At 44.1% G+C, this 27,891-nt stretch overlaps 1 protein-coding gene across 1 annotated transcript in view; it reads left to right on the forward strand.

Moving 5' to 3' along the window:
- Nucleotides 1-25,416, forward strand: part of TMC6 (transmembrane channel like 6) — a 58,673-nt gene extending 33,257 nt beyond the window's left edge. Inside the window, exons 11-21 of the mRNA XM_073606933.1 lie at nucleotides 2,495-2,647; nucleotides 3,162-3,334; nucleotides 7,862-7,943; nucleotides 10,566-10,663; nucleotides 10,780-10,878; nucleotides 15,047-15,122; nucleotides 17,005-17,138; nucleotides 18,997-19,173; nucleotides 20,236-20,314; nucleotides 22,187-22,282; nucleotides 25,099-25,416. Of these exons, the coding sequence (XP_073463034.1) occupies nucleotides 2,495-2,647; nucleotides 3,162-3,334; nucleotides 7,862-7,943; nucleotides 10,566-10,663; nucleotides 10,780-10,878; nucleotides 15,047-15,122; nucleotides 17,005-17,138; nucleotides 18,997-19,173; nucleotides 20,236-20,314; nucleotides 22,187-22,282; nucleotides 25,099-25,119 (1,188 nt within the window). The 3' untranslated portion in view covers nucleotides 25,120-25,416. The remainder of the gene's footprint in view (nucleotides 1-2,494; nucleotides 2,648-3,161; nucleotides 3,335-7,861; nucleotides 7,944-10,565; nucleotides 10,664-10,779; nucleotides 10,879-15,046; nucleotides 15,123-17,004; nucleotides 17,139-18,996; nucleotides 19,174-20,235; nucleotides 20,315-22,186; nucleotides 22,283-25,098) is intronic.
- Nucleotides 25,417-27,891: the final 2,475 nt, after the last annotated feature.

A 27,891-nucleotide genomic window follows, 5' to 3' on the forward strand; every position in this document is an offset into this window, starting at 1 on the left:
TTTTGATACACAACAGACTTACTGGCCAGATCAGCAAGTGAAATTAAGGGAAAGACAAAAAAAAAAAAAAAGAAAACAAATGCAGCCATCACATCTAAGAATCACTTAGGCGATCCGAGTGGAAGTACCTATCCAAACTAGCCACTTCAATAGCGGGCACTTTCACCCTTTTCCTGCCCAGGCCAATGTTCAGCTTTCAGCGCGGTCACACTTTGAATGACAATTGCGCGGTCATGTAACACTGTATCCATATGGCATTTTTATAATTTTTTTACACAAATAGAGCTTTCTTTTGGTGGGATTTAATCACCACTGGGATTTTTATTTTATGCTACATCAACAAGAAAAGACAGAAACTTTAAAAAAAAAAAGTTTTTCTTTCTTTCTGTTATAAAATTTTGCAAATAAATACATTTTCTTCATAAATTTAGGCCTAAATGTATTCTGCTACATGTCTTTGGTGAAAATAACCCCAAATCAGTGTATACTATTTAGTCTGTAGAAAGTTATAGAGCCCACAATCTATGGGATATATATATATATATATATATATATATATATATATATATATATATATATATATATATATATATATATATATATATATGAAAATCGATCAATCCTGATGTACTGACAGCTGATCCCATTTCTTGAGGCCCAAAAATGGCAGGACAGTACAAAAACCCCCCAAATCGCCCCTTTTTGGAAAGTAGACAGTCCAAGGTATTTAGTAAGAGGCATAGTGAGTTTTTTTTTTTATATACAGCTGGACTCAAATGAAGGTGTAGAACCATCTCAAGGATGATCAGAAGAAATGGACAGCACCTGAGTTATATATATGAGTGTCACAGCAAAGGGTCTGAATACTTAGGATCATGTGATATGTCAGTTTTTCTTTTTTAATAAATCTGCAAAAATGTCAACATTTCTGTGTTTTTCTGTCAATATGGGGTGCTGTGTGTACATTAATGAGCAAAAAAATTAACTTAAATGATTTTAGCAAATGGCTGCAATATAACAAAGAGTTAAACATTTAAGGGGGTCTGAATACTTTCTGTCCCCACTGTGATATATATAAATATATATATAATTTTTTTTTTTTTTTTTTTGACACATTATGTTGACTTATAGCAGTGGTCTCCAAACTGTGGCCCAGGGGCCGGATGCAGCCCTTTGCATGCCTTACTCTGACACCAACAATGGGGCACTATTCCTTCTATTGACACCAACGATGGGGCAGAATTCTTTCTATTGACACCAATGATGGGACACTATTCCTCCAACTGACACCAATGATGGGGCTCTATTCCTCCCACTGATACCAGTGATGGGGTTCTATTCCCCCTCACTGACACCAATGATGGGGCTCGGTTCGTCCAACTGACGCGAATAATGGGGCTCTACTTCTCCAACTGACACAAATGATGGGGCACTATTCCTCCCACTGATACCAATGATGGTGCTCTATTCCTACAACTGACACCAATGATGGGGCACCATTCCTCTCACCAGGACATTTTCTACTCCCACTGGCCACAGTCCGGCCCCCTAAAGTCTGAAGGACAGTAAACTGGCCCTTTGTTTAGAAAGTTTGGAGAACCCTGGCTTATAGCAATGAATTTCATTGCTAATGCAAGAATTTTACTGAATGAAACTGATTCAGTTTGTTTTGATGTGATTAGCTGTGATTGGCCAGATGGGCTGTGATTGACCCAGTCTATACCATGTGATCACTGTGACCAATCACAGCTAGCAACACAATTGTACACAGTGGATGGCTTGAAGGAATCCATCCATTGTTTACAACTGTCATGTGACCTGCTGTGATTGGTTATAGCGGTCACATGATACAGGCAGCAGGCAGATACAGTGATTAATGGCAAGGGGCAATCCGGGAAGACGTCTTATGACATCCAACCGGATCAACGAGAGGCCAGCCCCTGCACCATTTGGCTGTAGGCCAGGCAGCAAGGAGCTCGATATCCGCTCCCACTGAAAAAAATGCAGTAGCAGAGGGGGGGGATCTGCTTTAAGGTTGTAGTTCTGAAAGAGAACATGCACATAGTGTAGGCTCATAGGTCCTGGCAGGCACAGGGGACACCCAACTACCTGAAATTGACCAGCTGGGCCAGGGCACAGTTAGGGGATTAGGGAGAGAAATGTTTAAAAAGAATAGCAAGAGCGTGTACTGTACGTCCTACTGTAAGCATCTAATTAAAAAAAAAATGGCCTCAATATCACTTTAAAGTTGAAGTTTAATCTAATCTTTAATATATTATATTTGGTCTTCCATGGTCTCCCTTCGCCCTCATCAATACGAAAATGAAATTTTGAAACAAAACGTTTTTATTTTCATTACATACCTTATTTTTAGACCCAGTGATGTCATCACTGGATCTCTGTGCCTGGTGGCCGATCATGACCGGTGGGAGAGACCATCCTTAGACTGTTGTAGCTCTCAATGTGAGGAATGTGCTCCTTGCTGTCCTTCCAGGAGCTGCTGAGTGAGCTGCAGACCGGGCGCCGTCCTGATCTCCGGAAGAAGATGCAAACCGTATGTATCCATGTCTTCTCCTGGATGCTGTGTATAGTCAGCTGGCTGGGCTCCGCTGTGGCCGTTTACGTCCTTTCAGAATATCTGCACAAGGTACGTTACTGGTGGTGGCCTTCAAACTTTTAAAAAAACTTTTTTTTCTCTTATGTTGATTGAAGGACACAGCTCCTCCTTATCCTTGGCCATAGGGTTATAGTGCCACCTCAGGGGTAGTAGACTCGGTGGAAAAGTCTTAGCTGGTAGTCAACCCCCTCTTTGCTACAGGCAGCTCAGTTTTACAAAATTGATGTTTGGGCATCTTTGGATGTGTTTTTCAGCCGAAAGGCTTTGCAGACGGCTGTTTGAGTTTTCTTGTCCCTTTTCTGGGGGATTATCAGGTGTCATTCTGCACACAGTGCCCACCCCTCAAATAAGTTTTTTTTCCTTGTACTGCTTTGTGTCGCATTGAGCTGCCCATAGCAGCTAGGAAGTTGACTACCAGTTAGGACTGGCCATAGGCTGTACTGTGTTCTTTTTTTCTGCCTGGTGTCCTTTTTTTCTGCCTAGTGTCCTACTCTTGAAGGTGGCGCTATATCACTTTAACATTCTGTCACTGTGATTTTTGCAGAATTATCGGATGCGGATGAATAGTGTGACAGCCCTGGAGTTGGAATCTATGCTGCTCTTACTGCCATTGGCTGTATCTTTGTGTAACCTTATTCTGCCGTACATGTATCACGCCCTGCGGCTCTGGGAACGTCTGGACTCTCCTATACTGGAAGTTTACATTGCCATCTGCAGGTAATATCCTTTGGAGACATAGAACAGGAATACTGGGGCAGTGTGCAACGTGATAGGTGTTCTCAGCAACCAGTGGTAAAGCTCAAGAGGAGGTGGTGCCATGCTCCACTCTCAAAAAAAAAGTCAATATTTGCATAACACTCAGGCTGCCTAGAACTCAGGATCTGCCCATCAATTTGACATGCAGTTTTCAACAAAAAGCATCTTTGCTTATGCATTATCTCATCATTATCTCAGTCTGAATTGTCTATAAAGCATATCTAAACCCAAAAGAAACATACAACGATCAGCCATTACACTATGACCACCCACGATAACCCATTGAGGCATGGACTCTGATGGTTGGTGTGGTATCTGGCACCAAGCTGTCAGCAGTAGATCCTTTAAGTTCTGTAAGTTGGGAAGTGGAGCCTCCATGGATCGGACTTGCCTTTCCAGAACATCCCACAGATGCTCACTTTGGATTGAGATCTGGAGAATTTGGAGCTCAAATCAACATCTCAAACCGTTCTTAAATTTATCAGACCAGAACACCTTCTTCCATTGCTCCGTGGTCCAGTTCTGATGCTCACGTGCCCATTGTAGGCACTTTTGGCTGTGGACACGGGTCAGCATGGGCACCCTGACCAGTCTGCGGCTATGCAGCCCCATACGCAACAAACTGAGATGCTCGGTGTGTTCTGACACCTTTCTATCTGAACCAGCATTACCTTTTTTCGAACTTTCAGCTCCAGTAGCCCTTATATTGGATCAGAGTACACAGGCCAGCCTTCCCTCCCCACCTCCTTCAATGAGCTTTCCCTCCCCACCTCCTTCAATGAGCCTTCCCTCCCCATCTCCATCAATGAGCCTTCCCTCCCCACCTCCATCAATGAGCCTTCCCTGCCTTCCCTCCCCACCTCCATCAATGAGATTTCCCTCCCCATCTCCATCATATCAATGGGCCTTCCCTCCCCACTTCCATCAATGAGCCTTCCCTCCCCACCTCCATCAATGAGCCTTCCCTCCCCACCTCCATCAATGAGCCTTCCCTCCCCACCTCCATCGTAGTGCCTTCCCTCCCCACCTCCATCGTAGTGCCTTCCCTCCCCACCTCCATCGTAGCGCCTTCCCTCCCCACCTCCATCGTAGCGCCTTCCCTCCCCACCTCCATCGTAGCGCCTTCCCTCCCCACCTCCATCAATGAGACTTCCCTCCCCACCTCCATCAATGAGCCTTCCCTCCCCACGTCCATCAATGAGCCTTCCCTCCCCACCTCCATCAATGAGCCTTCCCTCCCCACCTCCATCAATGAGCCTTCCCTCCCCACCTCCATCAATGAGCCTTCCCTCCCCACCTCCATCAATGAGCCTTCCCTCCCCACCTCCATCGTAGCGCCTTCCCTCCCCACCTCCATCAATGAGCCTTCCCTCCCCACCTCCATCAATGAGCCTTCCCTCTCCACCTCCACCAATGAGCCTTCCCTCTCCACCTCCACCAATGAGCCTTCCCTCTCCACCTCCACCAATGAGCCTTCCCTCTCCACCTCCACCAATGAGCCTTCCCTCTCCACCTCCACCAATGAGCCTTCCCTCTCCACCTCCACCAATGTGCCTTCCCTCTCCACCTCCACCAATGAGCCTTCCCTCTCCACCTCCACCAATGAGCCTTCCCTCTCCACCTCCACCAATGAGCCTTTCCTCCCCGCCTCCATCATTGCGCCTTCCCTCCCCACCTCCACCAATGAGCCTTGGCCACCCATGACCCTGCCACCGGTTAGCTGGTTTTCCTTCCTAGGACCACTTTTGGTCATTCTGACCACTGCAGGCTGGGGACATCCCACAAGAGCTGCAGTTTTTTTTTTTTTGTATATAAAATGATTTTTATTAGGTTTTATGCATTAACTACAACACCTGACGCTGTTCTCGATTGACACATACTGCCCCAGTGACCACATAGGGCCCAACAATAATGGTACAGATTAAAATAATTGCTTACTAACATAGTCCAACTGACTAACAACATTACATATACCCAATCCTTATCAATTGTTTCCCCACATCCTCTGGATACACAGGTCGCCTTGTAGTAAGGCAACACAGAATTCACCAGGCCCTTCCAAAAGGACAGGCTAGGGGCACCTGGATTCCTCCAATGTAATAGTATGGCCTTTCTCCCATAAAATAATAAAATGTTAAGTAAAGTTCTTAGTGCCCTAGACGGCACAACCTCATCCCAACAGACATACTCTTATTGTCATAGGTATCGGAATGGCCAGAAAATCTGATATACAGGACCAAAACGCTTGAATCTGCTGACACTTCCAGAAAATATGATCCGCATTTGCAGGAGAGAAAGAACACCTCCAGCATTCAGCTGGAACAGAGGAATATATTGATCCCACATGTCATCCCAGTCCTCCCCTTGTATGTCGGGCACCTCTCTTACCCATTTTCTCTACATCTGTTAACTGCCGGTGGCGTCTTTTTAAAGAATTCCTTATATGTCACTGATGGGGATTTGGAAAGATCTTCATCCATTAGTAAACTCTCCAGAGCAGAGGGCAGGGATTCTACCCTCATATCCTGAAACTGAACCTGAAAAAGCATGACGAAGTTGAAAAAAATCTACATAAAAATGAATTGGGAAGGTCATGTCTTGCTTTTATCTGCTCAAAAGTTAAAAGTTCCCCTTCTCTGGTTATATCCATTTTAAAGTTTTAAATCCCTCAAGGCGCCCACACCATGGGGTCAGGTATGTCATAGAAATTAGGCAATTTAGGATTCATCCACAAGGGGGCAAATGGAGAGAAGCCCGGGTGACTAAGACATGCCAGTTTGTTGTATCCCACGCTATAATGGTGGCCTTCATAGTTAGGCCTCTTGTACACTGCTGCTGGTAAACGGACGTTTAGGAGCAGTTGGGCATTTTTTTTCAACTTCTCCTGAACTCTCCTCTATGCTATCTTATCAGTACATGTACACAGGGTCGTTTACAGTCGTTTCTAGGCAGTTGAGTTTAGAGGCTTTTTGTGGAACGCAAAAAAATGGGTTCAGAAGCTGAGTTTAGAGGCATTTCAAGCGCTAAACGCGGTAACTCGTGTTTAGCCACGTTTTGTTTACAGACTTTTTAAATTTTTGCATATATATATATAATGTGTGTGTGTATATATGTATGTATATGTAATATAAATATTTTTTTTTTTTTTTTTTAAATGCACGCTTTAAATGTGGGTTACTATCTGTCAAGTTAAATCGTCCGGGAGAGGTTGTAAAAATGTCCCGTGTACATGAAGTCTATGTTAAATGGAGATTGGATTTAGGACCTCGATAGAAAGCCAACCTCAGACTTTCAAATGAACCCTGTTGTGCAGCCTCCAATACAGTGGCCAAGTCCCCATCGTCCTCCAGCAGCCAACGATTGGCAAGTACCATTTAACCTGCCAAGTAGTATTTTTGCCAGTCCAGCAAAGCCAGACCCCCCTGATCCCAGGGTTCTTGCAACACCTTTATCCCTATTCTGGGGGACTTGGGCGACCATAAGAATGTACTAACAATCCCATCTAGCTTTTTGAAAAAAGATTTTGGTACCCAGGTGGGAGCATGTCTTACAAAATATAAGATGACAGGAAGGATTTTCATTTTAAGTAAGCTGATCCGCCCAATTAAGGGCAAGGGTAACTTTTTCCAAACCTGGACCTTATGTTTAAGGAGTGCCATTAAAGGAAGTAGATTTTGAGGTATGTAGTCATGGACTTTACTCCCAAATACATGAGAGAAGAGACCCAATGCATCAGAAGATTGGGATCTCCCACATCCCTAGCACCCTTGTCGACGGGTAATATGGAAGACTTGTTCCAATTCACTTTTAACCCTGTTAATGTTTAGTGCTGCTTGCAGGGAGCCTCCCAGATCTTTAAGGAACAGAAGCAGGTCGTTGGCTTATAATGCAAGACATTCTCTGATATTGCGCACCCTAATGGCCTCCACTTCTTTTGATGACCTAAGGGCAACCGCCAAGGGCTCCATGGTGAGGGCAAAGAGAAAAGGGGATTAGGGATTAGCCAACCCCAAAAAAGGGGGAGTTGGCCCCAATTGCATTGCCACCCGGGGACTTCTATACACCATGACTGTCCATTGTCTAAACACAGGCCCGAAACCCATGAGTTCAAGAACCTTATGCATGTAGAAGAGCTGCAGTTTTGGAGTTGCTCTGACCCAGTCGTCTAGCTATTACGAGTCGGTCCTTGACGAAGCCCTTCAGATTCTTAGAATTTCCAATTTTTTTCTGCTTTCAACACGTCCGCTTCAGAGACAACATGTTTACTTTCTGCCTAATATATGCCACCCCATTTTCAGGTACCATTGTAAGGAGATAATCAATGTTATTCACTTTACGTGTCAGTGGTCATAATGTTGTGGCTGATTGTTGCATATCTACCCCTTGATGACTTTCTAGTTATAGGTAAGAATATCACTTTCAGATTACCTCTTTAACATTAGGCATCAGTTATTTTTTGTTGGTGATCTTTTTGACTCTTTTTACTAGAAATCTTCTGCTGAAGATTGTCATCCTTGGTGTTCTGTGTTACCATTGGTTAAAAAGGAAGGCCAACTACTCTGACTTTAAGGTATGCCAACAAATACATTCACTTTCCACGTTGTGAAAATTTCACCATGGCATCGATTGCTGGATAGTTAGCAGCGGGCACTGTAGTATTGAGAAGCACCTGAAAAAAAAGGCGGAGCTCCAGATAAATGACGGTTGGTGGGAGAGGACAGAAAGGAGGTGACAGTTATGGCAACTGCTTCGATTATTCCCAGATTTATTACATTAGATCAGCCTTTCTCAACTGTTGAACCCCTAAAATAATTTTAAGGTCTTGGGGGAACCCTTACTTCAACCAGTTCATAGGGGGATAGTAGCAAAAATGTCTCTTATGTTGGTGGTCAGTGGGAAGAATGGTCCTTACATTGGAGGTCAGTGTGAAGAATGCTCCTTACATTGGTGATCAGTGGAAAGAATGTCCCTTACATTGGTGAGCAGTGGGAAGAATGTTCCTTACATTGGTGATCAGTCGATAGAATGCTCCTTACATTGGTGGTCAGTGGGAAGAATGTCTCTTACATTGATGGTTAGTTGAAAAAAAGCTCCTTCAATTGATGGTCAGTGGGAAGAATGCTCCTTCCATTGGTGGTCAGTGGGAAGAATGCAACCCTTACAGTGGTGGTCAGAATATTGTTGGCTCTACCAGGTGGCATTGGTCATGGAACTGTGCAGGTGCCATCAAATGAGAGGTCAGTCAGCCGCAACCGATGGTGAAACCCTAGGGTTTCCTCGGGACCCTGGTTGAGAGTGACCGATTGAGAGATATCCACTAGGAATTGATGAGGCCACTGGAAGTTCTACCTTCCCACTCGACAGGCCAAATAATATAAGACTTGGGACATGGCCAGTGATATATATATATATATATATATATATATAGAGAGAGAGATAGAGAGATATATATATATATATAGAGAGAGAGAGATAGAGATATATATATATATATATATATATATATATATATATATATATATATATATATATATATATACAGTGGGGACAGAAAGTATTCAGACCCCATTAAAATTTTCACTCTTTGCTATATTGCAGTCATTTGCTAAAATCATTTAAGATCATTCTTTTCCTCATTAATGTACACACAGCACCCCATATTGTACACACAGCACCCCATATTGACAGAAAAACACAGAATTGTTGACATTTTTGCAGATTTATTAAAAAAGAAAAACTGAAATATCACATGGTCCTAAGTATTCAGACCCTTTGCTCAGTATTTAGTAGAAGCCCCTTTTGATCTAATACAGCCATGAGTCTTTTTGGGAAAGATACAACAAGTTTTTCACTCCTGGATTTGGGGATCCTCTACCATTCCTCCTTGCAGATCCTCTCCAGTTCTGTCAGGTTGGATGGTAAACGTTGGTGGACGGCCATTTTTAGGTCTCTCCAGAGATGCTCAATTGGGTTTAAGTCAGGGCTCTGGCTGGGCCATTCAAGAACAGTCACGGAGTTGTTGTGAAGCCACTCCTTCGTTATTTTAGCTGTGTGCTTAGGGTCATTGTCTTGTTGGAAGGTAAACCTTCGGTCCACTCTGGAGAAGATTATCATCCAGGATATCCCTGTACTTGGCCACATTCATCTTTCCCTCGATTGAAACCAGTCGTCCTGTCCCTTGAGCTGAAAAACACCCCCACAGCATGATGCTGCCACCACCATGCTTCACTGTTGGGACTGTATTGGACAGGTGATGAGCAGTGCCTGGTTTTCTCCACACATACCGCTTAGAATTAAGGCCAAAAGTTCTATCTTGTTCTCATCAGACCAGAGAATCTTATTTCCCACCATCTTGTAGTCTTTCCGGTGTTTTTTTTATCAAACTCCATTCGGGCTTTCGTGTGTCTTGCACTGAGGAGAGGCCGGGCGGCCAGCTCTAGGAAGGGTGCTGGTCATCCCAAACGTCTTTCATTTAAGGATTATGGGGGCCACTGTGCTCTTAGGAACCTTAAGTGTAGCAGAAATTTTTTGTAACCTTGGCCAGATCTGTGCCTTGCCACAATTCTGTCTCTGAGCTCTTCAGGCAGTTCCTTTGACCTCATGATTCTCATTTGCTCTGACATGCACTGTGAGCTGTAAGGTCTTATATAGACAGGTGTGTGGCTTCCCTAATCAAGTCCAATCAGTGTAATCAAACACAGCTGGACTCAAATTAAGGTGTAGAACCATCTCAAGGATGATCAGAAGAAATGGACAGCACCTGAATTAAATATATCAGTGTCACAGCAAAGGGTCTGAATACTTATGACCATGTGATATTTCAGTTTTTCTTTTTTAAAAAAAATCTGCAAAAATGCCAACAATTTCTGTGTGTACATTAATGAGGAAAAAAATGATTTTAGCAAATGGCTGCAATATAACGAAGAGTGAAAAATTTAAGGGGGTCTGAATACTTTCCGTCCCTACTGTGTGTATGTATATGTATGTATATGAATATATATATATATATATATATATATATTGACGTGATCTGCCTTCCCTACCCCCCCAGTGTGAGTACTAATAGATGAAAAGTTTATTGCAGAGTGATGAGGAATTTCCATGCCAGTGACCCTGAGCACTTCTCATGAGTTCACTTTTTATCCTATTCTATTGTACTCGCTCGTGCTGAGTTCAGTATTTGTTGTTTCAGTGCTGGGAGACTCTGATGGGGCAGGAGTTGTACCGCTTTGTGATCATGGATCTGATCTTCAATCTATTGGACACCCTCTTTGCAGAGCAGTTATTAAGGTAAATCCGTCAGTTCAAGCTGTCGCTGAACCTAACCCCCCACCAGCCTCCACCCCCCCCCCCCCCCCCGCCTATCTCTGCCTACTCACCCGTCTGTGTGTGATTTTTTTTGACAGGCTAATCCAGCAGAAGAGACAGAGGAATGAAAAGTATCGCACTGAGTTTGACATCGCTCGCAATGTCCTGGAGCTCATTTATGGGCAGACGCTGGCATGGTGAGATCATCTCAACGTCTACTGCTCTCTGTATGTTCCATTCCATCCTTCAATATAAGACTCCTTTCGGTGTTCTAGACCGGTGTTTCTCAACTCCAGTCCTCAAGGCGCCCCCAACAGGTAATGTTTCCGGGCTTCCCATTATTTTGCACAGGTGATTTGATCAGTTTCACTGCCTTAGTAATTACCACAGCCGTTTCATCTGAGGGAAATCCTGAAAACATGACCTGTTGGGGCGCCTTGAGGACTGGAGTTGAGAAACACTGTTCTAGACTGCAGCATTTCATTGTCCATAACAGTGCCGAATCAAGGTCATCTAACCCAGGGCAATGGTGCCAAACTGCTGATGTTTGAGCATTAGCACAAATCCTCTTCCACCCGTCCCCCCCAGCACAATTCCCCCCCCCAAAATCTCCTATCCTAGAACAGATCTTACCCCCTGCTGCCCCCCAAATACCCCTGCTGCGCACAGTTGAGGATGAGCCTAGGGGAAGCAGACATGGAATACTTTTGACAGGCATAGGATTGGGGCATTAGGGACCCGCACCAGGGATGCTGCTGGCTGTCAGATCGGGATTGTGCAGGGTTTGCAGCTCAGTTTCAGGGTCTTGGCAATCTTCTTATAGCCTAGGCCATCTTTATGTAGAGCAACAATTCTTTTTTTTTCAGATCCTCAGGGAGTTCTTTGCCATGAGGTGCCAAGTTGAACTTCCAGTGACCAGTATGAGAGAGTGAGAGCGATAACACCAAATTTAACACACCTGTTCCCCATTCACACCTGAGACCTTGTAACACTAACGAGTCACATGACACCGAGGAGGAAAAATGGCTAATTGGGCCCCAATTTGGACATTTTCACTTAGGGGTGTACTCACTTTTGTTGCCAGCGGTTTAGACATTAATGGCTGTGTGTTGAGTTATTTTGAGGGGACAGCAAATTTACACTGTTATACAAGCTGTACACTCACTACTTTACATTGTAGCAAAGTGTCATTTCTTCAGTGTTGTCACATGAAAAGATAGAAGAAAAGATTTACAAAAATGTGAGGGGTGTACTCACTTTTGTGAGATACTGTATATATATTATTTATTATTATTATTATTTTTTTTACTATGAATTAAATTTAAAGTAATTAAAAAGTATTAAAGCCAGCTTTGAGATTTTTACCTACAGGTAAGCTTATAATAAGGCCTATAATAAGGTTTATTTGTAGGTAAATGAATATCTCTTAATAATGCACGGTTTAGGAGATCTTTACCCTGGATGAAGCCGGTGACGTCACCGGCGCATGTGCTCTGAAGGTCCGGCATACACTGGGTTTGACGTCATGGCGGCTTCGGCCAATCACACAGCCGGAGCGCATGATCCTGGAAGAAAAACCGGGGAAGATGTCAGCCCTCTCAGCGTGCCGCTGAAGGGCTTCGTTCCCAGGTAAGTATTTCATAATGTGCTAGTATGCGATGTATACTAGCATATTATGCAATTGCCTTACAGGTTTTTTCTTTTTTTTTTTTTTTTTTTTAATCAGCCGCAGTTTACTACCACTTTAAGATTACCCTAACTATTAGTAATATCAGCTTTGATACACCTTTCTTGTATTTCTTTTCACTTTTCTTTTCCCTGAACTTAGGGCCCTTTCACACTGGGGTGGGGGCGGCGTCGGCGGTAAAGCGCCGCTATTGTAAGCGGCGCTTTACCGTCGGTATTCGGCCGCTAGCGGAGCGGTTTTACCCCCCGCTAGCGACCGAGAAAGGGTTAAAAACCACCACAAAGCGCCTCTGCAGAGGCGCTTTGCTGGCGGTATAGCCTCGCTGTCCCATTGATTTCAATGGGCAGGAGTGGTATACACTCCGCTCCTTCACTGCTCCGAAGATGCTGCTAGCAGGACTTTTTTTCCCGTCCTGCCAGCGCACCGCTCCAGTGTGAAAGTCCTCGGGGCTTTCACACTGGAATCAAAGCAGCGGCACTTTCGGGTCGGTTTGCAGGCACTATTATTAGTGCAATAGCGCCTGCAAAGGGCCCTAATTGTTCTGATGATGATTCCAGGATTCTATCTCGGTGACAATGGGTACAGACCGCAGACTGGTTCCCCCCCCGCTGGCACTGTCCACTCCTCCTTCCTCCGGGTTGTTTCTCAATGCTATGGGGACCCGGCGGGAGCCGGGCTGTGTGCATCCATAGACAAACGCAACACTGGTAAACCACACCCCCATCCCCTCCTAACAGGAGTTTGACAGCAGCAGGAGCCTATGGCTATGGCTGCCTCTGTCTCCTGTGAGACCAGGAAGTGGAGGGGCGGTTCTGCAGCCAGGACAGTGCTGGATTGGTCAGAGAAGTCACTTAAGTGTTTAGGAACAGGGGTCTAGAAGAGGTAGTGGAGCATTTTTTATCTTAATGCATTAAAATGATGATAAAGCTTCTCTCTTTTTTTTTTTTTTTTTTTTTACCACTTGTCGACCCCGCTATAGCCGAATCACGGCTACAGCGCGGCCAGCCAGTTCTGTGAGGGCGACATAGATAGCCTCCCTGTGATTTCGTCAGTTGGACGCAGCTGGATCCTCCGGACACAGTTGATCACAGATTGAGGTAAAGAGCCAATCAGCAGCTTTTTTTTCACGTGATCAACTGTGTCCAATCACAGCTGATCACGATGTAAACAGAAATCGGTTAGTGGCATTCCTTTGGAGAGGAGAGCCGATCACCGGCTTGTGTAAAAGGAACATCTACACTGATAGTCAGGACACTGATAATCAGTGCTGTGATTATCAATGCAGTCCCAACATTGCCCATCAGTGCTGCCAATCAGTGCCCATCAGTGCCTCCTCATCAGTTCCCATCAATGCCCATCAGGGCAGCCTCATAAATGCCCTTTAGGGCAGACTCATCAGTGCCCATTAGGGCAGCCTAATCAGTGCCGCCTCATCAGTTCCCATCAGGGCCGCCTCATCAGTTTCCATCAATGCCCATCAGGGCAGAATCATCAGTGCCCATCAGGGCAGCCTCATCAGTGCCGCCTCATCAGTGGCCATCAGTGCTGTGTCATCAGTGCCCATCAGTGAAGGAGAACAATTACCTGTTTGCAACATTTTATAACAAACTATGAAAAAGTTAAGTTTTTTTTCAAAATTTTCGGTCTTTTTTCGTTTATTTCGCAAAAAATAAAAACCCCAGTGGTGAATAAACACCACCAAAAGAAAGCTCTTTTTGTGTGAAAACATTGGTAGAAATGTAATATGTGTACAGTGTTGTATGACCGCGCAATTGTCATTCAAAGTGTGACAGCTCTGAAAGCTGAAAATTGGCCTGGGCAGGAGGGGGGGGGGGGGGTGCTTGGTAGGCAAGTGGTTAATAATAAATATGCCATACTTACCTTCTCTGTGCAATGGTTTTGCACAGAGCAGCTTTAATCCTCCTGTTATGGGGTCCCCTGTTGGCACTCTTGGCTCCTCTTGTTTGGCATGTACCCCCATAGGAAGCCGCTCTCTATAGGGGCACTTGTGTGGGATCTATCCTGAGCTGAGCTGCCTGCATTTATAGACACAGACAGCATAGCTTGGCCCCGCCCCCTCATTACAGGATTTGATTGACAGCAGCGTGAGCCAATGGTGACTTTAACCACTTTAAGGTAAAAAATGTACTTTAGAACCACTATGCACAACAGCATATTGATGTAAGAGCCCTTGCACACTGGGGCGGTTTGCAGGCGCTATTGCGCTAATAATAGCGCCTGCAAACCGCCCCGAAAGTGCCGCTACTTTCATTCCAGTGTGCAAGCCCCGAGGGCTTGCACACTGGAGCGATGCGCTGGCAGGACGGTAAAAAAAGTCCTGCTAGCAGCATCTTCGGAGTGGTGAAGGAGCGGTGTGTATACCGCTCCTTTACCGCTCCTGCCAATTGAAATCAATGGGACGGCGCGGCTATACCGCCGGCAAAGCGCCTCTGCAGAGGCGCTTTGCGGTGATATTTAACCCTTTCTCAGCTGCTAGTGGGGGGTAAAACCGCCCCGCTAGCGGCCGCATACCGACGGTAAAACGCCGCTAATAATAGCGGAGTTTTACCGCCGACGCCGCCCCCCGCCCCAGTGTGCAAGGGCTCTTAGTGTTTGGAGGTAGATACAATTTAATTTATTTAATCTTTTTTTTTTTTTTTTTTTTTTTTGGGTTGCAGGCTCGGCATTCTGTTTTGTCCTCTAATTCCCGTCATCCAGATGTTGAAGTTACTTCTGCTTTTTTATGTCAAAAAGGTAAGAGATCCTACAACATTTTCTTAATTTAGTACTTACCAAGTGGGAAATATTTTATCTTTTGCCCTTTATAACCATCCAAACCCCAACCCTTTTAGTTTTGCTTTAAGTTTTAAGATTACTTTGCGGTAAATGGAAGCATAAAAACCTATGTAGTGTATACTAATTTGCTTTACTAAACAAAAATGCTCTGCTCACTTGTAGAAAAAAAATAATACACAACATAGAGAGTATCACAAAATATGCATACACTATACACATGCACAATCTATCTTTCCTTCCAGCAAATTAGCATGAACAAGGTATACACTAAACAGTTACTTAACTTGGTTTTTCCTGGTGATGGAGTCTTCTTCCTTTTTTTCCCTCTCCTACTTCCTGTAGCATCACTTCCTGTCCTGAGCTCACAAACCAGTCAAACCAGTTCATTAGCATATGAATAGGGGAAGCCTAGCAGGATACAGTGTTCTGTGGTTGGTATATCTTATCTAGATCAGTGTTTCTCAACTTTTTTTTTCAGTCAAGGCACCCTTTAAAATGATGGACAGCCTCAAGTCACCCCATTCTAAAATATAAAAAACAATTCGAATAACTTTTACATAATGCAGCACCATCCACACGTAGGACACCCAACTTTAGAGGCGATTCATTCTTCCAAAACAAATACACTTTTGCACACTGGCACTGACTAGTATGCCAATGTTTCTCCTCTCCCTCAATTTCTCTCCATCAGTCAGCTAATGTGACCCCAACGCTGATGGAGAGGAGCAGAGGAGGGTCAAAAAAGGATGTTGTGGAGGCAACAGACATCCTCTTTATCAACCGATGACGTCATTGGTTGTTAGGATGCCAGTGTCTAGGTGTAATGGTGCATAATGAAAACCCCTAGCTTTGTGTAACTAAAGGGCAGGCTTGATCTGCCTGCTGGCTTGTATACAATTGATCAATTTTTAGGCATTTTTCCAAGGCACCCCTGAAAAAACCTACAGATGGCTGTAGAGCCCCCATTGCATACTGGAAGTATGAGCTCCGTTCAGTGAGTTGCCAGATGAAGCTCTTAGCTATTAGCACATCAATAACGGAGATGTGCACAACATTACAATGCAGCCCTTGGGGGGGGGGGGGGGAGTCCCAACATCCACTAATTATCAGAACCTTCTCTGTAGATAATCAGCAAAACTCAGCCCACATGCATTTAGTACATCATCTGAATTGCAATCCTCCGACGTAAGTTGTATCTGTTTATCTGCAGAAAACAAGCAAGAGAGGGAGGGTGCCTCCATCTAAGTGTAAACTTAGATGGAGGCGCCCTCTCTTGCTTGTTTTATTTATGTGTATTAGGTACTCAGGACCTGGTTTAGCAGAGCCTCCATCATCTAATTCAATAATTTTATCTCCTGACCATATTCTTGCTGTCATTTAGTTCTGTCAATACTTTGTTTATCTGCATCTTTCCTCTCCAGCCTACTAAAACACATAGGTCGAAAGCTTTTTTTTTTTTTTTTGTAGCAGGCAGGGGGTGAGGATCTTGGGTTAACACACTGCACAGGCTAGAGAGGAGAGCTGAGTGTAATCTGAGACCTGAGTGGAGGGAAAGGATACACCCCCCTCTACACAGTCTCATAGGGGAGCATGCACATCTGAGGTGGTCAACCACCTTCTGTGTGCTGGACGGGGCAGGGATGTCTACCAGTATTCTGTGGCATCAACATAACCTGTCAGAAGTGATTGATGCAGATAGTAGAGGAAGGCGAGGTCAGATAGGAGCCACACTGTGGATTGAGACAAGTGCACACTATAGAGGGATATGCTTTGTTCATTTTTCATTTCAGAGGCTTACAACCACTTTAATTCAATAAGATCTCATTTTAAACTCTTGTAGGCCAGCCTGATGCGGAACTGCCGATCGCCCAGCAAGCCATGGAGGGCGTCTCATATGAGCACGGTGTTTCTGACTCTGCTTTGCTTTCCGTCTTTTCTCGGGGCGTCTGTGTTCCTCTCTTATACTGTGTGGTCGTAAGTAGAAGAAATGCATGTATTTACAGTATCAGTGTATGTGTGTATATATATATATATATATATATATATATATATATATATATATATATATATATATATATATATATATATATATATATATATATATATATAGTTCAGAGGGTTTACATCAGTACCACACCCCAAGAGCTGAGCCCTGTGCAAAATTTTTATTTATGTGTCTGTATTTAAAAAAATCAGAGCTCTGCACTTAAGGTTGGGCTCTGCGCTTAGGACTACAGTACCAAGGTACACCTGTAGATGGCAATGCAGCTAATAGACGATTCTTCACATTTTTCTCTTCTTGTTGTTTTTAACCCTTTCCCGACCAGAGGTCACCGTTGCCTAGATGTCCGAACCAAATGTATTCGAATCAGCATTAACCACTTAAGGACCAGCCTTGTTTTGGATTTTAGGTGTTTACATGTTTAAAACAGTTTTTTTTTGCTAGAAAATTACTTAGAACCCCCAAACATTATATATGGTTTTTCTTCTAACACCCTAGAGAATAAAATGTAGGTCGTTGCAATACTTTTTTTTGCACCGTATTTGCGCAGCGGTCTTAAAAGCGCACTTTTTTTGGAAAAAATTAACTTTTTTGAATAAAAAAATAAGACAACAGTAAAGTTAGCCCAATTTTTTTTTTATATTGTGAAATATAATGTTACGCCAAGTAAATTGATACCCGACATGTCACGCTTCAAAATTGCACCAGCTTGTGGAATGGCGTCAAACTTTTACCCTCAAAAATCTCCATAGGCGACGTTTAAAAAATTCTACAGGTTGCATATTTTGTGGTATAGAGGAGCTCTGGGGCTAGAATTATTGCTCTCGCTCTACCGGTCATGGCGATACCTCACATGTGTGGTTTGACCACCGTTTTCATATGCGAGCGCTACTTGTGTATGCGTTCGCTTCTGCATGCGAGCTCGTCGGGACGGGGGGTTTAAAAATTTTTTTTTTTTTTTATTATTTATTTTACATTATTTTATTTATTTTTACACTGTTTTAAAAAAAAAAAAAAAAAAATGTGTCACTTTTATTCCTATTACAAGGAATGTAAACATCCCTTGTAATAGAAAAAAGCATGGCAGGACCTCTTATGAGCATGATACCTCTATGAGATCTGGGGGGGGGTCAAAAAGACCTCAGATCTCATATTTACACTAAAATGCAATAAAAAAAAAAAAAAGTCATTTATAAAAATGACGTTTGAAAAAATGTGCCTTTAAGAAGCGTGGACGGAAGTGACAATTTGACGTTGCTTCCGCCCAGCAGTGTCATGGAGACGAGTGGGCGCCATCTTAGCCTCGCTCGCCTCCAGGCATAGGACGGAGATGGATGCGATCGCCTCCGCTGCTACCGACGGCTCCGGTAAGCGGCGGAGGGCACCGGATCGCGGCGGGAGGGGGGCGGGCCCTCTCCCGCCACCGATAAAAGTGATCTCGCGGCGAATCCGCCGCAGGGACCACTTTTATCTGAAAGCCGGGTGCCGCACAAAAACGGGGATACCGGGGTTATGGCGGCTAGCTGCTGCCATAACAACGATATCCCGGTTCAAAGTTTGGACGTACATCGTCGTGCGGCGGTCGGCAAGTGGTTAAAGTGACTCAATTTTTTAGGGACATATAAGGCAAAGTGTCGACTGGCGGTTCTCAAAGGGAGGACATTTTACTAATGCATCCACAGCATGGGGAAACCTGCTGAAGAACATTAATGTTCAGATTGTGAGCTAATGGGTTAAACTTGTAAAATAAAGACAAATTATCATGTACTGAACCACTACATACTTCCTATAATATAATATGCAGTGACATCACCCCTCTCTCTTTGACAGGGTAACGCCTTCAAAATCCTGCGGTCCTTTTCGATCTCTCAGCACAATGTATGAGGCTGGCAAAATTTACGTCAGGCAGCTGGAAGTCTTGAACCCTCGTCTGAGCTGGGTCAGCTGGATCCACCACTACCTCTGGGAGAATACTTTGTTCATATACGTGGCATCTTCAATCCTATTGTGAGTCGGTGGAGGGTACTGGATAATCAACACATCTCTGTTAGAGAAAAACAATTTCACTTAAAGGGTCAATCAATGGTTTGGGTCAGAAGTGCTAGAGCAGGTGGACTCATCCTTCAGTAGATGTCTGCTTCACCAGGCTAAGTCATGTCTTGCTTCTTGGTGGAAATGAGTGACAGGGTAAATTTATACATGGAAGAGGAGAATTAGTGTGTGGAACTATGGTGAACAAGTAGATTTTGTGTGGGTATTTGTTAAATAAATAATGAGTTGTTTGTGAAGGTTCTCATCCATCCAGGACAAGGTACCCTTCAATAGAGGTCGGCTCCCCCAGGCTAAGTCGTGTCTTGGCTTCTTGGTGGGAATAAATGCCAGGAAAATGTATACATGGAAGAGAAGAATTCATCTATGGAACTATGGTGAACAAGTAGATTTTGCGAGTAGAGGTTGATTAAATAAAGTTGTTTTGTGAAGGTTCTTATCCATCCAGGACAAGGTACCCCCTTGGTTCCACCAGGTTAAGTCATGGTCTGGTTTCTTGGTGAGAACAAATGCCAGGGAAATGTATACATAGAAGAGGAGAATTAAACTGTGGAACAAGTAGATTTTGCTAGTAGATAAAGGTTGGATAAATAAATACTTGTTTGTGAAGGTTCCCATATCCAGGACAAGGTACCCCTAATAATAGTTGGTCACATTCAAATGGACTTCATCTGTTGAGCATTTTGCTACTCATCCAAATCATATCTTCAGAGCTGCAAAAGCTACATAGATGATTGGTGAGACTTTTTAAAATATTTCTGAACATTTCCTGTTGAATGTGACAAGCTACTACAAGGTACTCAGAGGTGACCTCTATGACTAAGCCTTAATGGGCGGGACGAAACCCGTCGGGGTGGGCTAGTTTGTGGGACAGGGCTGGCTGAGGCTGTCTTACACTTATATTCAACTTTGGTTGGGTCGTTAGTGTAGCATTCTCCATGTACACAGAGGAACCGAGAGGCGTTCTACTTTCTGTAATCTAAAGTTAGAAATATTCTAAGGGTAATATTGTTTTTCCAGGGTGGTCATTTACTTCCATATCCAGATTGTAAATGGACAGAGAAAAGTTATCAACTTGCTGAAGGAGCAGATCGCCAACGTAAGTCCATTTGTTAGTCATCTCTTAGGTATCTTACATACAGTGCCTTGAAAAAGTATTCATACCCCTTTAAATTTTCCACACTTTGTCATGTTACAACCAAAAACGTAAATGTATTTTTTGGGGATTTTATGTGATAGACCAACACAAAGTTTTTTATAACCTAACCCTGCTTTAAACTTCTCCTCAACTTTATCCCTGACCTGTCTGCTGTGTTCCTTGGCCTTCATGATGCTGTTTGTTCACTAAGATTCTCTAACAAACCTCTGAGGGCTTCACAGAACAGCTGTATTTATACTGAGATTAAATTACACACAAGTAGACTGTATATACTAATTAGGTGACTTCTGAAGGCAATTGGTTCGACTAGATTTTAGTTAGGGGTATCAGAGTAAAGGGGACTGAATACAAATGCACCCCACATTTTTCACATATTTACGTGTAAACAATTTTGAAAACCATTTATCATTTTCCTTCTACTTCACAATTATGAGCCACTTTGTGTTGGTCTATCACATAACATCCCAATAAAATACATTTACATTTTTGATTGTAACATATCAAAATATGGAAAATTTCAAGGGACTGTACCATTAGCGGTGAGCACGTGTTATTCCTACAAAGTAAATGGATGAGTCTACACTAATACCTACAAATAGCCAGCGAAAAAGAACGATATGTAAAGTCATTGTACACAACCTCATACTAAATAGATGACTCAAATCTCGGAATAGGCATCTCATATTTGGAAGGCATATTCTCCATAACAATATATAAAGTCCAATCCTAAAATCCTGGGCATTACCCCTACGAGACATGGGGAAAATTCATGCACAAAAGCCTTTCAGTGATCCTGGTGCTCACCGGAAAGTAAGACCTCACAGTTAGCGGTCAATACGCACAACACTTGCACATGGAAAAAAAATCCAGTATTTTTGGCTTTCCACCATTTACCAGTCCAAAGGGTTGAAAAATGCTCTCCAAATCCCCCCCCCCCCCCCCAAAATAAAGAAAGGTTCAAAATGGTGTGATACTGTTTGGTAACATTTCAAATAATTAACAAAATAACTTAAGCAAGCCAGTCAAAACATGCAAGGCTACTCACAGTGTGTGGCATCCGTCCACCCAAAGTGTTTCGTCCTATGGGGCATCCTCAGAGGCTCCCTTCACTGTTCTAATCAATTAAGTGGGGGAGGTCTAGATCTGATTGCCACCTCTCAGAGAACTGATTTGTGGCACATAAAGGCATCACCAATGCCCATCCTGATTGCTGCCAGTGGGACACAAATCAATGTGTACAGCAGTGGCGGCTGGTGCTAAATATTTCGGGGGGGGGGGTTTGGACAAACTAACATGGAGATGGACGGGAAGTTTGAACCTGGCCTTGCTGTTCTCTTTTGTACTGATTACAAAAAAGATCCTCTGCAACAGACCTACTGTTATTCCTCTCTGCCCAATTACTGCACATAAGTCTATCTTCACCTTCAGATGCCACTGTGCAAGTTTATGCCATTACTGACCAGGTAAATGACAGGTACATGGCCATGAGAAGTCCTTGGCAGGTCTGGACAAGTTTAAGCCCTGCAGTTCTTGGCAGCTCTGGACAAGTTTAAGCCCTACCATGCATTACAGTACTTTTAAACAGGGATATGGTAACCTCTTGCAAGCATGCCACCCAACCCCCCCAGTGCAGAGACTATAGAACACCTCCACCTTTCCCTATGTACACACTGATGATACAGCACTGACACTAATTGTATGTAAGCAAGCATTTACTTATGTCTAAAGTAATACACAACTGCACTATCTTCCTGGAGTTCAGCTCTAATCAAGGTAGTTGTTTAACTCTTGTCTTTCTCCTGTCTGCCCTAGGAAGGTGAAGATAAGCGCTTCCTGATTGAAAGACTCCATTCAGTATATGAGAGGAAGAGCAGAACTCACCGGGGTCAGAAATCACTGCAAGCCAGGGTGAGTCTGCCATTGTAGCCCACACACCTGACAATTCCCAATAGAGGCAATAAATTAGCAATGTAATGGAGGCAGTTCATCTCTTAACATGAAGGACTTTAACTGGTAAGATTTAGAAGCTTTAGTTCCTGACAACTGGAGACCTTTTTCAGTTCTTGTACTGAACTTGGGGGAAAAAGCTTTGAATAAAAAAAAACTTTATGACCCTTTAACTCTTCAGCCCAAGACCCATGTTACATCATGGTCTGTCAACTTTTCAACCAAAGACCCATGTCACACTATGATCCATCAACTCTTCAACCTGACGCCCATGTCACACTATGATCCAACTCTTTAACCTAGGGCCCATGTCACACTATGATCCAACTCTTCAACCTAAGGGCCATATCGCACTTCACACTATGATCCATCAGCTCTTCAAACAAAGGCCCATGTCACACTATGATCTGTATCTTCAACTGAAGGCCCAAGTCACACTATGATCTATCAAGTCTTCAACCAAAGGCTCATATCACACTGTGATCCTTCCCTTCATACTAAGACCCATGTCATGCAATGATCTCTGAACTCTTCAACAAAAGACCCATGTCGTACTATGATGCTTAACTTCATACTAAGGTCCATGTCACACTATGATACGTCAACTCTTCAACCAAAGGTCCATGTCATACTATAATCCAAATCATCAATTTAAGGGTCATGTCACATTACCAATGGCAACTTGCCAATGGCAAAAACATTAAGAGAGTAGAGAGAACACTAATTTATTCCTCTGGTATCCCTTTGTCACTCCTGCCTCCTTGGTGAGCGAGATTCTGCAGCGTTTGGGTAGGTGAGGGGGTGACACTATAGGGGGAAGGGGAGTGTTCTGTGTAGGGATCGGAGTTGCCTTCAGTGACAAAGCTATTCTTCAGTGATCTTGAGTTCTTCCTACTTTTATAGCAAACAAAAAAATCTAAAACTAGTCAAATACATGACAAATCTGCTGTCCCCACTGCCCCAACCAGCCAGACCGAAGGTCCTTTGGCTTCAAGGCTTCAATAATATATCACCTTCTACCTGTGGCATCTGTGTGGGATGTATGTACATCACTTATCTCCACAAAAAGCACATACACTTCTCAGTGAGGGCAGGATTTATTCTTTGATCTATCTAGATATTGTAAAATTTGGGGAAGTTAACTCAATGGTGTAGAACTTGTTATGCCCCGTACACACGGTCGGATTTTCCGATGGAAAATGTCCGATCGGAGCGTGTTGTCGGAAATTCCGACCGTGTGTGGGCTCCATCGGACATTTTCCATCGGATTTTCCGACACACAAAGTTGGACAGCAGGAGATAAAATTTTCCGACAACAAAATCCATTGTCGGAAATTCCGATCGTGTGTACACAAATCCGACCAACAAAGTGCCACGCATGCTCAGAATAAATAAAGAGATGAAAGCTATTGGCCACTGCCCCGTTTATAGTCCCGACGTACGTGTTTTACGTCACCACGTTCAGAGCGATCGGATTTTCCGACAACTTTGTGTGACCGTGTGTAGGCAAGACAAGTTTGAGCCAACATCCGTCAGAAAAAATCCTAGGATTTTGTTGTCGGAATGTCCGAACAAAGTCCGACCGTGTGTACGCCCTATTAGAGTTATCCTTAATTGGGAACTGCATTTTCAGGGCTTGGTGACCCACTTTTATTTTAAAATAAAGCAAACTTCCTTACATCAGGGTTTCCCATGAAGGGTTTCAGCTTCATACATTATTCCAAGCAGAAGGAAAAAGGTCAAAACAATACCAAGTCTCCAGGCGCCTTCTCTTTGCAGCACCGTTGCTTGTGCCCTTGTCCTCCAGTCCAAATAACAGCACACCTTGGCTCACATATCACAGCTTCAGCTTTGTTTTAGCTTTGCTTCAGCTCTCTTTAGTTGCAGCTCCCTTATGCATAGGCTCACTCCGTGGTCCCTCTCTCTGTTCTCCTGCAGACCTCTTGGTTCTCTCAGTCCTCTTGACTCTCTCAGTCCTCTTGACACTCTAAACTAAGGCCCTCCTGAATCCAGCATGGAGTACAATCTCCTGAGTAGAGCACACCTGTCTCCTAACAGAAGCTCTGACCTGCTGTCAGGCTTTTGATTATATTAACTATGCACTTCTGCACACACACCCTCTAGACTTGTTCGGCCTTCTCGACTCACTTGGTCTTCTTGATATTCTTCAAACTAAGGCCTTCCTGAATCCAGCTTGGAGTACAGTCTCCTGAGTAGAGCACACCTGTCTCCTAATGGGGGCCATGACCTGCTGTCAGGCCTTTGATTATAATGGCTGCACACACACCCTCTAGACTTGCTTGGTCCTCTCGACTCGTTTGGTCCTCTTGATACTCTTCAAACTAAGGCCTTTCTGAATCCATCTTGGTGTATGGTCTCCTGACCGGAGCCCTGACCTGCTGTTAAGCTTTTGATTATAAGGGCTGTGCACACCTGCGCACACACACCCTGCTGGTCTCCAGCAAGACCTGGACACTGGGTTAAAGGCTTCGTCCCACCCTAGACTTTTTGAAGCCTTTGCACTCCGGATCCCAAACTTGGGATTACAAAACCCAAAGAAAGTTGAAAAACCACCTTTGTCAACTCATCATGAACATTCTGGGGCTCCTCACTCTGCGAACCCTGTGTCACTTCTGCCTGCATTTACACAATGGCAGGGCCTCGCACAATATATTCTGGCCACTGTGGCTTTCATGTTTTCTTTCATGCATTTGTGATATTTGAATCTCAGATTGATCCGCTTTTATACTGACCATGTTCATTATTTCCGTCTACAGGCAGCTATGGGAAAGGAATGATCGGAGTGCAGAAGCACACAAAAAAAAAATCCACTGGAAACGTGACGCCGACCTCTGCCAAATGATTAGTGGTGCCATTACTTGTGCGGCCAAATCCTGGATCTTTTCACTTTTAGAATCATGTCTTTTTTATGTTACTCTATTTATAATAAAAATGTATATTTGTTTATTGGGGATTTCCACTTCAAAAAGAATGTATAGTCTTATTTTTTAAGACGTGTAAAAGAGATCAGTTTTATATAAAATGTTATTATTGTGCATTTTTGTTTTTGAAAAATAAAAAAAAAATCACTTGTGTCCATGTATAGTTTGTAATCCTCCATGTAGATGTTGGTTTTACATATGCCAACACTGCTTTCTGCTTTGCAGTGCTATATAGCGGTTGTGCTTTAGTGTTGCAAGTCTACGAGTTGGCTGACTCACTGAAAACCATGCACCCCCTGTGTGGCTATCGGACGCCAGCAGTCCTCAACCATTCGGCAGAGCCATTGCATTAGCCAATCTGCCCTGCCCTAGACTTATAATTATTTGTGTTTTTACTGTCATAGTAGTGTCATGTCATTGTCTATGTGCCATTACCCCGGGGTAAGATGCACCTTTTGCTTTAATGCAACTTGAATAGGCTAAAGCGGATTTATGCTGCTAGTTCAATTGGGTTATAACAATGTGCCAGAAATAAATACATATCGAAAGTGTACCGTGTGCCCAGACTAGGAACAATAAAACTATTTACATGTCCACTGCCATACTGTGAGATGGGCACAGTGGCTGCACATGATGGGCACAGTGACTGTATTTGGTGGGCACAGTGGCTGCACATGATGGGCAGAGTGGCTGTATTTGGTGGGCACAGTGGCTGCACATAATGGGCACAGTGACTGTATTTGGTGGGCACGGTGGCTGCATAGGCTTGGCACAGGGGCTGCATTTGATGGCAAAGTGACTGTATTTGATGGGCACAGTGGCTGCATTTGATGGGCAAAGTGGCTGAATTTGATAGGCACAGTGAGGCTGCAATTTATGTTTTTTTTAAAGTATTTTTTAGAATTTTTCAGTTTGTTTGCACCCCTCCAAAAATTTTGAGCACCAGCCGCCACTGATCATATGCAGTCACTTGTGCCCAGTATATGCAGCCACTTGTGCAAGTCAAATGCAGCCACTTGTGCCCGTCAAATGCAGCCACTGTGCCCATAAAATACAGCCACTTTGGTATCAAATGCAGCCCCTGTGCCAAGCCTATGCAGCCACTGTACCCACCAAATACAGTCACTGTGTCCATCAAATGCAGCCACTAGTGGCCGTCAAATGCATCCATTTGTGCCCGTCAAATGCAGCCACTTGTGCCCACCCCCCCCCCCCCCCCCACTCGCAGGGCTCGCGGCTCTGGCAGCACCACCAACCCCACCACGCGTGGCTCTGACAGACCCCTCCCCCGGCACTTCCTGCAGGCAGGCAGCAGCTCCTCTCCAAGACAGTGCACCAGAGCGGCGGTGACCTCTTCTCCAGCGTGCGTGTCCTCAGCTCTTCTTCCTAAGCGCCAGGCATCCAATAGGGTGGCCAGGCGCTTTGGCCAATCAGGAAACAGTTCTGACGCCCTGCCTCCTGATTGGCGGGGAGGAAGGTTAGAGTGAAAATAGCGAAAATTTATTCGCTATCGTCACACACTTCGGTGGGATCAGGGCGCACTCTCTGCACCCCAAGCCCACCCTATTTTGAAGCCTATTAGAGCCTCTAATCAGGTGCTTCAAAATGTACCACCCCCTCCCGCCCCACCATAGGAATCCATGCGTCTGAAGGGGCCTGGGTGCATGGATGGGGGGGGGGGGGCGGTGCCCGTGTGCCCACAGTGCACGGGCCGCCACTGGTGAGACGGAGAGTACACAGTACACCGTCTGGAATTATGTGCCTGATTTGATCGTATTCAATGTGAAGGAACTCTTTATTTTAATAAAGCCTGGAGTGTTTATAATGGAGGGCACTTAGATCCTTTTATTTATCCACATGTCTCTGGGGGGGATAATTTTGGAGATCCGGATTTCTATTTCCTGCCAATGTGCTGTTGACTTCCTGTTAGCTCAGGGATCTGTTAACTCAGGTGAGCGATGCAAGTATCTTGGAGGTGGAGGGATTGTCACCAATTGCCCGTGTTTCTGGATTCATTTCAACACATGAATGCTCCTTGCTGTCTGGGCTCTGTGGTTCATCTCACTGGATATATAGACTTTTATTAGTATTTTTATGGAACTCTGGCTATTATTTGCGCTGCACTTCTTTTTTTGACTAGTTCTCCAAGATGTTTGGAACAACCTACCTGCTGTAGGACAGTGGTCACCCTTTTCTTGCTTTTATCAGGCCCTTGAGTCACTATTTTTCTCCACTGGTACCAGCAATGGAACTTAATTCTCCCACTGCAACTGATGGAGGGGCAGAATTCCTCCCAAGACCACCAAGAATGGGGCCCAATGACACCAATGATAAGGCACAATTACTCCCAATTACACCAACTATGGTAATTCCTCCCACTGATACCAATGATGGGGCACAATTCCTCTTAATGACACCAGCAATGGGGCACAATTCCTCCCACTGTCCCAAGAATGGGGCCCAACGACACCAATGACAAGGCACAATACCTCCCAATTACACCAGTGAAGGCAATTCCTTCCAAAGACACCAATGATGGGGCACAATTCCTCCCAATTACACCAATGATGGCAATTCTTTCCAATGACACCAATGATAGGGCATTGTTTATTCCCAATGACATTGAGA

Source organism: Aquarana catesbeiana, linkage group LG12, assembly GCF_042186555.1.
Source record: "Aquarana catesbeiana isolate 2022-GZ linkage group LG12, ASM4218655v1, whole genome shotgun sequence".
NCBI classification, from domain to species: domain Eukaryota; kingdom Metazoa; phylum Chordata; class Amphibia; order Anura; family Ranidae; genus Aquarana; species Aquarana catesbeiana.